Here is a 14,982-nt window from a genome sequence, read left to right as displayed (position 1 = left end):
CTTCTGGTCATCATTCAGAGCATCCGATACACTACTCCCAATCTACTCAAGTTCGCAGAATAAAAATGACATTCTCAAATATGTGACTGATCGTAAGTACACTGTTGCAGTATTGACATTTTGGCGTTGGCTGCTTACTGATCAGATATCTATGAGTTAAACTCGTATGACCTATTCTTAATCTGGCAATAGCTACCTCCTCCCTGTGATTGGAACGGTTTGATGTGGTCCATGGTTTAGTGGTTTTTTTGATAGTTTTGAATTTGCTTGGCGGGCTTTCATCTCACATGGCTTGACAACTAGATGATATCTCATTTTTATTGGAAGACTTATTTCTTATTTGTCAACTAATCTTATAATCTTTTAGTATGTTCTGTACAACATTTTTGTGAAATGTTGGTTTTTAAAAAGCTATATTATACTTCAGTTTATACCCTTATTACTTTCTATTAATTTACAACTATGAGCAATTGTGCGGTTTGTATCAAAGTATTTTCTCATAATGCATTAAAAATCCAATGTTCGTATTGTGATAGTTGGAACTACATTACCTGTGTAGAACTCACAAAAGATGAACTTATTTTTTTTAGCAAGAAAATAAAAAGTGGTTATGCAAACAGGGTAATGAGGATAGAAGGAAATCCTTAAGAATGGAAAATGTTTTTAAAGAGACCAAGGTAAGTGGAAACCTTGAATTATTTTTAAAAGAATTTAAGAAACTCACTACCGAAATCAGAAAGAATAAAAAGGAATTCAAGACACAACTGAGCATCTTTTCTGATTACATTGAAGAAAATAAAAATGCAATGAATAGCATGAAAAATGAAATTTAAAAAAATAGTGATAAGCTTGATTCCTTCAATGATAAAATGATTCAAATAAAAACAGAATTTAGTGTAGTAATAAAATAATTGAACTATTTTGAAATTTTCAAATGACTTAGAAAAAAAAGGGAATTCCTTTTAAACAGAAGGAAAATCTCATAACAATTATACAGGATATCTGCAAAGTAATTGGTTTAAACATCGGAGAAAACGCTATAGATTGTGGCTATAGAAGGACAGATATACCAAATACTAATTTCCCTGGTGTAATCGTAGTAAGTTTTCTTCGTCACATAGGCAAACAAAATATAATGCTACACATAAGACAAAGAAAGGGATTGTCGACTAGAGATCTCGGCTGGATCGAAGAAGAGCCATCTAGAATATTTATTTATGAAAGACTTACAGCGGTAATAGTTTACCTCAACTCCAATTAAATTAAACAATTAAAAAGGAAACTGGAGGAAACAGCCTAATTAAGTTGACCCAATAAATAAAAGGAGAATCTTCGGACTTATATCCAGAGAGCAGATTAAGAGTTAAATGTCAAACCTCAGAATTATACCAATGGGAAAATTAGGACATTATTAGACATAGAAATATGGGATCATTAGACGTCATTTGTCAATTAAGAAATTTTATATCCCCCCCTCTCTCAAATAATTGTAGTTACTTCCTATATTTGCATATACAATATATGTATATTATATATTATTTTAATGATTAATTATTTAAAGATGGGACAAAGGCAATTAGCCGGCATTTAAAGAATTTAAAGAAAAAAATGAAAACAAAATAAGGTAAGACCAAAAAAATCAGTATGTAAGTGAAGGAAATTATTATAAAAGTAATTAAAAGGAGCTGTTTGTAGGAATCCTTGAAAATGACCTAAGTGGTCGAAACGTTGGAGGTTTGAAAAAGAAAAAGTTGAGAGAAAAAGGATCAAAATTGTTTTAATGAAACTAAACCACTCTCAAACAAATATATTAATAAAAAATAAATCTAATGTATTCTAATATTAAATATCTAATACTGAAGGTTGTCTGACAGTAGAGTTTCATATGGGACAAAGTACAAGATTCCGAGAGTAATATCGGTCGTGAACATAAACTAACCTATATAGTTATCGACGTACACTCTGGTCAAGAAGTAATTGTTCCCGCCTTTTTTGGGGGAGCTGAGATAAATTATGACCCTTACAGCCACATAAAGACACCTTTGTCGTGGTGCAAAAGCAGCGCAGAAATCAAAATCATATAAATATGTATGGTTTAAAAATTGCAAAATATTTGTAAATAAAGATGATTCGCGTCTAATCGTTATCAAAATGTAACCTAGTTTATTCATATTTTTTATTAAGTCTAAAATATCTAATTGTTTATACTAATACTAAGCAAATATCCACAATAGGATTCCTTCAAATCACAAACACTGAAAGTTCTACCACATCACCTCTTCTAATAACAATAACCATGTCTAATTCCCATATCAATAACATATTTTGTTGTACTAAACACTTCTGCGCTAACTTTATCATTATGTTGTTAATTTTTTATATTCTTAAAATTGCATTTTTAATTTTTTTTGGTGACTTAAATCATGCTGATTCTGTGAGATATTATAATATGTTAAAATATTTGCTTACTAGTACCAATTACTTGTTAATATTATATATATATATATATATGCCCATTACAAAACCTTTTCTATACTCAGAACAAATATTGATATTAATTATCTATTAAAATTTGCTATATTAAATAATATATATATTTCTCAATATATAAATTATAATGACTAGTGAACATAATATTTGTAATTTAAATATTGAATCAATTGTTGGGCATTGGTCTGATTTTTATATGTTTGAGTCACAAAATAGTTATGATATAATTCGATCGAAATGATAAATCTCGTGATGGAGTTTGTATATACGCTAGGCCCTTCTTATCTTGTAAAATTTGACTTCCATCACCAATTCTTCTAACCACCTTCTTTCGAATTCTTAGTTTTGGAGGTCGAACAAGGTGATGATAAGCTCCTTATAATAACGATAAATAGACCACCAAAACAGTTTTCATCAAGAACTACGTGATATTTTAGAAACCTTTGTTCCTCTATACCGTAACATTGTTTTAAATGGTGACTTAAGCGTCGATTTAAAAAAAAAAAAAAACTATGAATCAAAGGTATTAAATAATCTTTTTCATAGTTTTAATTTATCCTTTGTAAAATTTAACCCCACTTGTCATTCTCTAACAACTGATACCTGGCTTGATATTATGTTCGATAATAATTGATAATAAAAATTTGAATAAAGTCGCCTCATACAGACAATTATCGGTTTCCTTTTGTCGTCAACTCGATATTATTTTTCTTTGTTATAGAGTCTCGGAAGCTAAAATATCTAGGACAGTAATTTTCCGTAATTTTAATCGAGATAAATTTAATGATTTTTTCTCTGCATATTGTATGCTTACAAGAGCAAAGGATAATAAACTATGAATTCAAACTAATTTCGAAATATCAATTTCTTGTTCTCTTGTTAGAGACACTTACATTTAAGATTAGAACCATTGCTTTACAATAATATCTAAGTTGTGAAGAGAGATTGTACTATGAAGTTAGAAATTTAATACCAAATATTAACCATTTGGAAGGAAGAAGGTTGGTTAAATCACCGACGAAAAGTAGATTAGCCGGTTTTTTAACCCAAGTCCTTTGAGGATTGTAAATTTACACTTAGTCTTAATAGCCACTGTCTATTTCGGGCTAAGTCTGAAACGAAGTTGTTAAGGTAAATGATTCTTTGATTGATTTTTGTTTGACCGCACTCCCGAAAATCTCCTTCATATCCAGTTACTGTTAATCATTTTTATGTATATATTTTAAAAAAGACGAATATGATCGATACTTTCAGAAAAGAAAAAAAATAGTTGAATCCATGATTTTGTAAAAGTATCTTTATGACAAAATACAATTAAATTGAACCCAACTATCTTCTCTAATTAATAATCTACGTTCAACTATCTGCACCTCAAAATAAATAAATATTGGAAGAAAATAGTAGATCGTATGAAGTTGAATTTTCTTGTCACGTCATACATTGTTAGTATACTGCTTTCATATGACAAAGTCCTTCAAAGTGGAACGAAACGTTCGTTACCATTAAATATCTTTTTACAAAAAATAAATACATTTTTGAGTTTATAAAAGAGTGTCTCACATTTGTCATGGTTCAGTCTCCGAAATGAAGTTGGAACGTGGCTACGTTGTAAGCCATTGCACCTTTAACCAGGAATGGAAGTTTGTAAAATGTTTTTTGAAGCATAAATCTATTGATTCCAATTGTAGTTCACGTTGGAAATGACTATTTCAAATAAACCAAGGGGAATATTTGAAAGGGCAATACTGAGACTGTATAATGTTTATCTAGTTTTCTATAACTAATGCCTGATTCTTACTTATTCATTTAACCTCATTGTCATCCCAAAGATTAGAGTCAAAAAATGTTGAAACAAATTTCCGTTTTTGCAGGCATCCTCGTACTCACTAGGACACTAGGGCTTTGCGACGAGACCTGCTTTTACGTGGATAATGTCTGTCCTAATGGAAATATCTCCTTCTGGCTCCGCACAAGGTAATAATTAACAAATATTTAATTTTTAAAAAATCAACTTATCGCAGCATTTTATCGAATATGAAACATTAACTCCGCAAATTTTCAAGTTTTCCTAAAGGGTACCAAAAAATGCTAGATTCTCAACAGTCTATTAGTTTAGTAAACATAGTTTAAAATTTGCTGTGCCTAGAATTCAGTGTAAATTAATTGATGTTAATGAATTTCAATGTAATGTAACGAAGTTAACTTATTCGGTCGAGAAACAATCGATAACCGATCAATTTGATTGGTCATCTCATGAACGATTTTTGTCAGAGTGAAAAAAGGTTACCGAGAGTGCAGCTGTTGTATTTGACATAATTGTGATTGTTTGTTTAGTAGTTGCAATAAAACAGAATTGTTCTGTTTTGATTTCTTGCCTCGGATATCACGCTACAGTATATATTTTTTTAAAATATGGTGACAAAAATATACCATTCCCTGAAGGTCCACCCGCAGAGTTGGGCAAATATTATTAGAATGACGAGAGACGAATTTTTTTATTCGTGGATTTTCTATTCGGATAATCAATTATTCGTACATATGATTAACCATCCGAACACTTTTTTATTCGTCATTATTTTTTACGAATAATCAATTATTCGGGCAAAACAATCCGAATAATCATTTTAATACTTTTGTATTCGTCCATTTTATAGAAAAATAATTTCTTATTCGAAAAAATTAATTGATTAACCATCCGAATACGTCTGTATTTCTATAATATGCCGTATAAAGACGACATTTTTTGTCTTACAGCTATACATAGATATAATTTATGATCCCGTATAGATTAATTTTAATTTTCTTGATTTCTAACATATAAGGGTCCATTTTTATGTTTTCGGTTATGTAGAATATGAAAATACTATCGATTTATTTTAACCTTAGGATTTCTAACATGTTAAGGTCCCTTTATATGTTTCGGGATATGTAGAATATGAAAATGCTATCCATTTATTTATCAAGTATCGATTTATTTTAACTTTCTTGATTTCTAACATGCTAGGATCCCTTTATATGTTTTGAGATATGCAGAATATGAAAATTATATCGATTTTAAGACCGAGTATCGATTAATTTTAACTTTATTGTTTCTAAACACGTTATGGCCTCTTAATGTTTGAGATAGACAGAATATGAAAATGCTATTGATTTTAAAAGCACATATCGCTTCTTTATTTTTTTTAATATCTTTATTGAAATTTACAACTGTATATTACATAATACATTCAGTAAATTTGATCTTAGTTAAAATGGAGTGTTACATGTGGGTTGAGAAATTACCCGTTGGTAGCACTCTAATGACATTTTACATTAGCTGGTCTCGTGGCCATCTTCTTTTTAGGTGCCTCGGAGGATTGTTTGGAATGGAAGAGGTTAGAAACTAGGGTGTTTGAGTGGTTAGGGAGTTTATAATGGAAGGAGTGATATCTGATTCGGGCTAGATCGGTTACATAGGGAACATTAAGGTCTTTAAGCAAATAATTTAAAGAGATTAAAATGGTTTGAATGACAGGAGACAATCTCACGCAGGGCTTCATACATTTTAATATATATTTTATTCTTTCACAAATGGAAATTCTTAATTACAAATTCAAACTTACTTTTTTTGCCTCATTGAAGTTGAATTATGGAAACGTTTTCTTTCCACTGTAGTTTCACCTTGAGACACTTTCGTCATAGTTCAGAATCTTCAGTTTCACTTTCAAATAAAGGCAACCCTTTTAGGAATTATTGTATTTAACCGTTGAAAAGAACAACGCGATGAGAATTATTTGTTTTGAAGGTTTTGATTGCATTGGTGATGGTGTCAAGGCAGCTGTTATGCTTTTCAGATCACGAAGGCACAAGCGTGTAAGTACTTGTTTCTAGGTTGAATTTCAATGGCTAGTGGACAAAAAATAATAAGCTATTTGACAACATAGAGAAAATGTTTTTATAATAATGTTAATATTATTGTCAGTCAATTCAAAAGCTCAATCATATATGTTTTAATTATTACAGACATAGAAATGGGATTAATTTTAAATTTTAGTTTTAAAGATTAATATTTTAAATCTACACAAGGAAAACGCTAGCCACCATGATGTTTCACATGTGACGTCATTTATACATAAATATACAACACTGACTTTTCTTTTTTTTTAATACTACTACTTTTTATTTATTGATAGATATTACAATCTGCCACACAGTTGTGGGCAATAGGTAATAGTGATGAATGATCTCATACATACTAAAATAAAATAAATTAAATAAATGAATAAAAAAAAAAAAACTCTTAAAATATATATATACAAACAGAAGAATAAACAAAATGAACATAATCAAACCATCTGTATGAAAAATAAAATAACATAATGATAAAATAATTTAGTCTCTAGTCACATTTACACTCTAATATACAATATTTACACAATCGACCTGAAGATCCCTGAGCACACTCTATCCCCCACGTGTGAGGGGTAGAGCAGAGCTCAAAAGATCCCAGCGCATCCCTCCCGCCGCATCACTGGTAGTAAGTGGAGGCTGGGCAAGTGCGCTAAAGCCGCAAACAACACTGATTTAGTGATTCACTCTTTTTAGCTGTTTTTTTAATTATTATTAAATTTTCACTGAACCGTCTAACCATTATTTTGTACCGACTGAACCATTGAACTTACAATTTGTATCTTCATATGATTTTCAACCAAAGTGGCTATTCTAGTTTTAAAAATAAAGGAACATAGATAGATAATTATAATCATTAAAGTTATTATAAGACTATAAAGTTAGTAGGATGGATTTGATGACACTTCCTATTACGGATTCGTCGTTTCTCAACGCTATTGGAACATTTGTTCCACATTGCCTGCCATCTTTTATTTATGCATTCCTTTAAAGGGCGAGCAAGTTCTTGTGGAGTTAAGGTTGCTGTGGTTCTACCTGGGAGGACTAGTGCTTCTCTAACAGCTTTATCGGCCATTTCTTTTACGATAATACTAACATGTCCGGGGGCCCAAACGAAGTAGACGCTATTACTTCATTTTAGTTGTTTATATATTTTTTAGCCCTGAAGAAGCACTACAAAGTTGGGCGAAACTTTGGCTCATAATAAATAGTTCAATTACTATTTGAATTATTTTGAGCTCAATTTATATCTAGATTTGAAATTGTTTTATAATACTCAACAATAGCTTTCAATCTAATAATAATTTGATCTAAATGGAATTTTCCATATACAACTGTATTATAATAATACTTCATGCTTTAGCTTTAAAATCGTTCCCATGACGGATTGTTTTTTTATGATATAAAAAATTAATTAATAAAGTATTAATGACATTCAGGAAAAATTAATTACAATAAAAACTTATTTATACGATTCGATGCAGTCTAAGAAAATTATGGATGAATTATATAATACTCCTAAAGAAGGTTAGTTATTATTAAATTGAATATGTTTAATACGCCTCGGTTAATGTCTTCTTAAGGTTGCATATTGTTTAGCTATTGCCTGCATGGTGGGATTTTCGTATTTGTTCTTGGGATTTGTACAATGCATGAAGTGTTGAGTTTGGCTACATATAACTGGTTAACGCGCATCTCAATTCTAGGATCTTTAAGGGCTAATCATTAGGAAACGAATTGCTATCAGAATCTAGCCTAGGATTTGGGGCCTTCCAACTCCTAGGCTGGGTTTGATTCTAATTCTGATGTAGAACACCACCTGGACTATCAACATTTCTTTGAATAATCATCATCATTTGTGGCTCTACAATTCTTGCAGAGTGAAGGCCTCCTGCAACTTCGTCCGGCAGTCCTGTCTTTTGGTTGCCGCTACTCTCCAATTGTGGATTCCCAAGATAGACCTGGCATCCGCTGCCACTCCATTGATCCATCGGAGTGGTGTCTTCCTACTCTCCTTGTCCCATAATTGAATAATCGGTTTATCTTAAATTTTGTATCAACTTATGTTCTTTTTAAACTCCTTTTCTATAATGTCATTTCATATGTTGTTGCAGGGAAACCGGTTTTGATGGAATCGAAATCACTGAAGAAAATCTGGAACATATTCCTCTGATCCCAAACGCTCCCCTGGTAGTGCTCATTCATGGATGGAGTGGTCACAAAAATTATGCTCCGAATCCTGAGTTGACAGCTGGTAACATATAGTGTACACAAATTATATTAATTCAATATCTTTCATCAATATTGTTTATGAATACATTCTTAAACAGACTTTCAAATTATAGAGGACCGGAATAAATAAGAATAAGTATACGTATTTTCTAATCTTAATTTGTATTAAATTTTAAAAATTAAAAATATGCCCACAAAATTTAAAATTTGAAAGACACTTTTTAAGATCATGGAGGTGAGAGGCTTCCGCGAGAAGATGAAGGTACCGAAGATTGTTTTTTTTTCAAAATCCCTATAAAACAAATGTAATGACGTACATATAAACAATATTTCTATGTATTTACTGTAGAAATCTACATTCTAAAGAGTTTCTTGAAGTGTAATAGTTTTAAGGTGCGTATTTGTAAACGTGTATATTAGGGGTATTCATGATATTGCGTTTAATATAAAATATTTTACCATGTTAAATATTATAAGTATAGCATTGTGAGCAGCCCTATTTAAAATCATGTTAAATGATAAATACATAAATGCACATTTTTGAGCAACTTGTTTAGTAACCTTTCCTTCCAAAAAAGATCATATTATTGTTTACTTCTAACTTTGATTACAGTAATTTATTACAACATGCCTCAAATAAGTGAAAAGTAGAAGTGTAAAAGTTTGGCTACTGATTATATTTTTAAAAAAATCCAAAACACAAGACAAAAGAAAAAACAAAACAAAACACAAACCACGAGTAAGTAACCTAACACGACAACAAATAAAACAGTGACAAGCTCAGCTGGTCTGTTTCGTGACGTCATTCTCCATTTAACAGACCTAGTAACAGACTCTCAGCCATGTTACATATTAGGGGTATTCATGATGTGTTAAATGTAAAATGTTTTACCATGCTAAATGTTATAAGTATAGCATTGTGAGAAGCTCTATTTAAAGTCATGTTAAATGATAAATGCATAAGAGCTCCTAGAGGATGTTCTGAGCAACTTGATTAGTAACCTTTCCTTCCAAAACTTAATGTTATTGTTTACTTCTAAGTTTTGACTACAGTAATTTATTACAACAAGTGAAAGTATTATAATTATAACAAAATAAGTGAAAAGTAGAAGTGTATAAGTTTGGCTACTGATTGTATTTTTTAAAAAGTCTAAAACAGAAGACAAATGAAAAAACAAAACACAAACTAGGAGTAAGTAACCTAACACGACAACAAATAAAACAGTGACAAGCTCAGCTGGTCTGTTTCGTGACGTCATTCACCATTTAACAGACCCAGTAACAGACTCTCAGGCATACTACATGTTATATCGTTTTAACTAGGGAAAAGAAGGAAGGACATATTTATCCATTTAACATAAATTTTTCCATTTAACATGTTAAACTAAAGATCATGAATACCCCTAATGTGTCGGGGTACACATTATTTCTTAATTTTTAATTAACGTAATCCTAATACTACGTGTCCTTAAGTAGTGTGTTGCCAACGCACCGGAGGCGGCGGAGGTGTTGATGTATTGAAAGTGGATTTGTGCAGTATTGTAGTGAGTCAAAAAATTTGATGTGTCGTTTCTTGATGAACTCAGGCACAGTGGACACATCGAACGATTGATGCTCTTCCCCCATGACGTTGTCCTTACAATATTCCTCAAGATCGTATTTTAAAAAGTTTAAAGAAGGCGCTTAGTTGAGACGACATGACTTTCGCCTGATATAGATGGGCAGAAAGCTTGAAATAACGGTCTAGCTTTACTCCCAAATACACGAGAGTTGGAAGGTGAGCTCACCGTGTCACTCACACGGAGAGTATTCGCCAGTCTTGACCTCTTGTATTTTGTGCGCGCAAACACAACACAGTCCATTTTGGCTGTATTGACTGAGGTGTTCACACAAGTACCGAAGAGATGATACTTTGGGGTGATTAGTCTGTAAGAATCCAAAGGCCGATAAAAGGCACGGCCTATAAAAAATTACTTTACAGTGTATCAAATTAATATTTACTATAATGGTTTATAAATAGGAATATGAAACTATTTACGATTATAGTATGTAGGGTAAAACTCAGAAAACGAAGTGTGCCCCAGCACCTCGTCTACTTAAACATTATATACACTTAAAGAATTATAAATCTCAACCTGTCCTTAGAATGGAGCAATGCTTCAGTAAAATAACAATTTTGTAAATATGTATATATATATATATATAAATTTCAACATATAGGGGCTAGAAAAAAAAAAAATTTACGATAAATTAACAATATGTATAACACAGAAAGCATCGTGAGTGGTGCTATCTCTTAGGGCAGCGGTGAAGGTGTTAGTTACTCCGCTCACTCATAGATAGCGCCGCTGCAAATCTAACTCCAACTTTCAAATTTTGTTGTAAAGAAATTCATCATATTGATACTATATGACATTATTATGATATTTGTAGTAACTAATTTTAATTTTATTTTTCTTATAGCTTACCTGACACATGGTTACTACAATATTATCACCGTTGATTGGGGCAAGATTGCTTTGGACGGATGCTACATCGCATCGGCATTCAACGCGCCCGTTGCCGGTCGCTGCTCGGCCCAACTTCTCCAGCAATTATACTTGAGGAGGGGAATGCACTGGAAGGAGGCGACTCACGTCATAGGGTTCAGCATGGGAGCGCAAGTAGCCGGTATTCTCGGCTATCACATGCCAAATTTACCGAGGATCACAGGTAAAAAATGAACAAACTATAATTAATAATAAACATTGCACTATGGAAATAAACAATTGACACAGTTGTAGTCACAATGGTAAAATTAACTGAGTTATTATATTCATTACAATAATTAAGTTACCGTTTATGCTGTTAATTGAAAAATCGTTCAAACAAAATAAAAAAAGAAAAGCAAATACAAACAAATACTTCTTCACAATCATCCGCTGGCACTATGGGTTTGTCATAGACAACACTAATAGTAAAAGAGATCCTGCGTTGGCAGGTAGTATTAGTATTAAGTTTTTTAGTATTAAGTCACGTAGTATTAGGATTAAGTTTTTATTAGATTTAAGTTTGTTAAATTCAGAAATAATGTGTGCCCCAACACATTACAAACTTTTATAAATTCTGACAACAAAAATAATACACTCCAAAAGACTCCTTAGTATGGAAAATGTAGATGTTCTACAGAAAAAGGAGAAAGTTCATTGTTTATAAATACGCCATTAAAATTTTGAAGGTGTTTTGAAAAAAAAAAAAATCCAAGAGGAGAAAAAAGGAAGACATTTCACCCCAATTTTTTATTACTTTAATGAAAAGTATGTATGATTACTAGTCGAAATTTATGAGTCTTCTGAGTATAGGTAAAGAGAATAAAAAATGGTGGCTGTACTAAACTATAAAAAAAAAGTTTTCAGTCGGAGCTCTATATCTTTAAAACTACCAACAACACGAGGAAACATTATCTAAATTAGAGTAAATTTCCTAAAATATGAGCTCTAAAAGAGCCTTAACGTTCAATAGTCTTCGAGATATAGTTTTTTAAAAAAAAAAATTTCATAAAATATCAGATGTTAGTGAATTTATTTTGATAAATCTATATCTCAAAAACCATAATAGGTACATATGTCTATTAGCACTGAAATTAAAGCTATCTAAAAGTACTATGAAGTAGTATATGACACTTATATTCGCAGGACTAATAGTTTTCATGATATTCAACAATATGAATCTGCAAAATGTTGATTTCTAGCTATATGGACAAAAATTTCGACTTAGGGGTTTAAATTTTCTTTCTTGGGGTAGAAGTTTTCATGATATTCCAATATGGATTTTTCACATTAAATTTGTCCCCATCAATTTATTTTAGCAAATACCATGAGAACGACAAGCCCTACGAAGATACGTGTATGTAACTACATTTTAGCACATTAAAATAGCTTTTATTTGAGTGCTGTGTTTTTTAACGTTTGAAACAGCCTCCATTTCGTATTCCCCCTATCTATACATTTGCCAAGGTTGTTATTTTATTTCTGATTCCGCTTGTCGAGAAGGCGTGTTCAATTTTTTAAGGTAAGGAAATTGACAGGGAAGATGATGAGATAGGATGAGACAAACGAGTGACAGCCGTTATATCTCAGAGGGTGGTAACCTCTTCTAGTACAAGAGCCGGGAAGAAAAAAAGGCAGTTATCTCACCCCAATTTTTGATTACTGCAATGAAAACTATGTATAATTACTAGTCAAAATTGATGAGTCTGCCAAGTATAGGTAGGGGGAATAAAAGTATGGCGGCTGTTTCAAGACCTTAAAAAAACATTGATTTTGTTGTCATTCGGAGCTCTATATCTTAAAAACTACCAACAACACTAGAAAATCTAAAAGAACATTATTTAAAGGAGAGTAAATTTGCTGAAATATTAGCCCTGAAAAAAGCTATTTACGTCCAATAGTTCTCGAGGTATAGCTTTTTAAAAAGCAAAATCTACTGAAAGATTAGTAGTTGGTTAATTTATTTTGAGAAATCTATATCTCGGGAACTATGTAACGTACAGATATCTATTAGCACTCAAATTAAAGCTAGTTTAATGGACTATAATCAGGTTTATGACCTTTACCTTCGTAGGAATAGTAGTTTTCATGATATTTGCTACAATAATTTGATTTATAGTTGTTCGGACAATAAATTTGATTTATGGAAAACTTTTCAGAAACCATTGGACGTACCGATGTCTGCCAGCGCTCAAATTAAAACTAGTTAAATTTACTAAAAACTAGTTAATTATGTTTATCTTTTTAGGTGTAGTAGTTTTTATGATATTCACATATGAATATAAATTTGGCAAATGAAAATTTGTCTGAATAACTATAAATCAAGTTATTTTAGCAAATTTCATGAAAACTATTACTCCTACGAAGATAAACATAATAAACTACTTTATAGCTTATTAAACTAGCTTTAATTTGAGTGCTAATAGACATCTGTACGTAGAATAGTTTTTGAGATATAAATTTTTCAAAATAAATTCACTAACTACTGATCTTTTAGTACGTCCTAGACAACATTTTTATGAAATTTTGCTTTTTAAAAAGCTGTATCTCGAAAACTATTTAACGTAATTAACTCTAATAGGGCTCATACTTTAGAAAAATCACTCTTCTCTAAATAACGTCCTCTTAGGTTTTCTTGTGTTGTTCCTACTTTTTAAGATATACAGCTCCGAATGAAAAATTAGTTTTTTTTATCGATTTGAAACATCCGCCATTTTTTATTCCCCTACCTATTCTTGGCAGACTCGTCAATTTTGACTATTAATTATACATAGTTTTCACTAAAGTAATCAAAAATTGGGGTGAGATAACTGCCTTTTTTCTCTTCTTGGGCCCTTGTACTATTCCTACCAGGTATTATTTCTAATGATACGAAGGAGGTTTGCAAGCCTGGAGGGTAGCTAGCCGCCAGGTCGCCCAGGAAGGTCGTTCTACCGGGTACTATTCCGGTAGATACAGAAGATGTCTGTAAGCCCAGAGAGTATCTAGCCGCCGGGTCCTACGAAGGGATAGAAGAGAAAGAGGAAAGAAGGAGAGAGGCCATGTCTTTGGTGAACTAATTGATAGGTTTACATAAATTCTTAACTTTGAAGCTCTGTATAATTTAAAAATGTATTCCAGGTTTAGATCCTGCACTTCCATTGTTCTCAGCGGCAACTTCGCGTATTGAAAACAGGTTAGATCCTACGGATGCCAGGTTCGTTGATGTCTACCACACAAATGGTGGTTGGCAAGGAAGACTAGCGGCTGTAGGTCATGTCGACTTTTATCTCAACAACGGAGCCACCCAACCTGGATGCCATTCTAGTAAGATCTCCTTGTATCACATAAAATTTAATTTTTTGGAAGTGGTAGTAATAAATGCATTTACAGAATATAACAGTTCCTAAATAATCCCATAGATGCCAGCTGCGACCATCACAGAGCAGTAGGCGTGTTCGCCGAGTCCATCAACTCCGAGAAAGGATTTTATGGAGAATCTTGTACAATAGAAATTCTCTCCTACCTCACTGGCCTCTCCTCGGAGATATGCCCCTATATTGGACAGAGGAGCCTACTAGTCAGGGCTGGGGAGTATGTTAGTCCCAAGTAAATAGATCTAGAAATTCTATCCTATATAAATGATAAATAAAATGTTTGAAATATTTTGTGAAATCTTCCTAAATATATTTATATTTTATACATGTTTCCATTACAACGTTTTTTACAACGTTTGGGGGCCTCTTTTCCTCTCTTTTGGATCAACAATCTGAAATAAATTAAAAACCTTTGTTTTAGAGGGAATATTGCTTTTTTTTTTTTAAATATTTATTTATTGCTATTTACAACTGTACATTATAATACA

General features: G+C 31.8%; 1 protein-coding gene across 2 annotated transcripts in view; it reads left to right on the top strand.

Annotated features, from left to right (window-relative positions):
• The window catches only part of LOC106686091 (probable phospholipase A1 magnifin), a 51,107-nt gene that overhangs the window by 30,973 nt on the left and 5,152 nt on the right, over positions 1–14,982 (top strand). Inside the window, exons 2-6 of one of the 2 annotated variants that reach the window (XM_014429213.3) lie at positions 4,362–4,464; positions 8,493–8,632; positions 11,074–11,322; positions 14,259–14,444; positions 14,540–14,726. In XM_014429213.3, coding sequence (XP_014284699.1) covers positions 4,362–4,464; positions 8,493–8,632; positions 11,074–11,322; positions 14,259–14,444; positions 14,540–14,726 — 865 coding nt within the window. The remainder of the gene's footprint in view (positions 1–4,361; positions 4,465–8,492; positions 8,633–11,073; positions 11,323–14,258; positions 14,445–14,539; positions 14,727–14,982) is intronic. The other variant, XM_067046059.1, reaches the window with a different exon arrangement.

Source organism: Halyomorpha halys, unplaced genomic scaffold (genome assembly GCF_000696795.3).
Source record: "Halyomorpha halys isolate HHAL.00 unplaced genomic scaffold, Hhal_1.1 Scaffold777.1, whole genome shotgun sequence".
NCBI lineage: Eukaryota > Metazoa > Arthropoda > Insecta > Hemiptera > Pentatomidae > Halyomorpha > Halyomorpha halys.
Note: the sequence above shows the minus strand (reverse complement) of the source record. Positions and strands in the feature narration are given on the sequence as shown.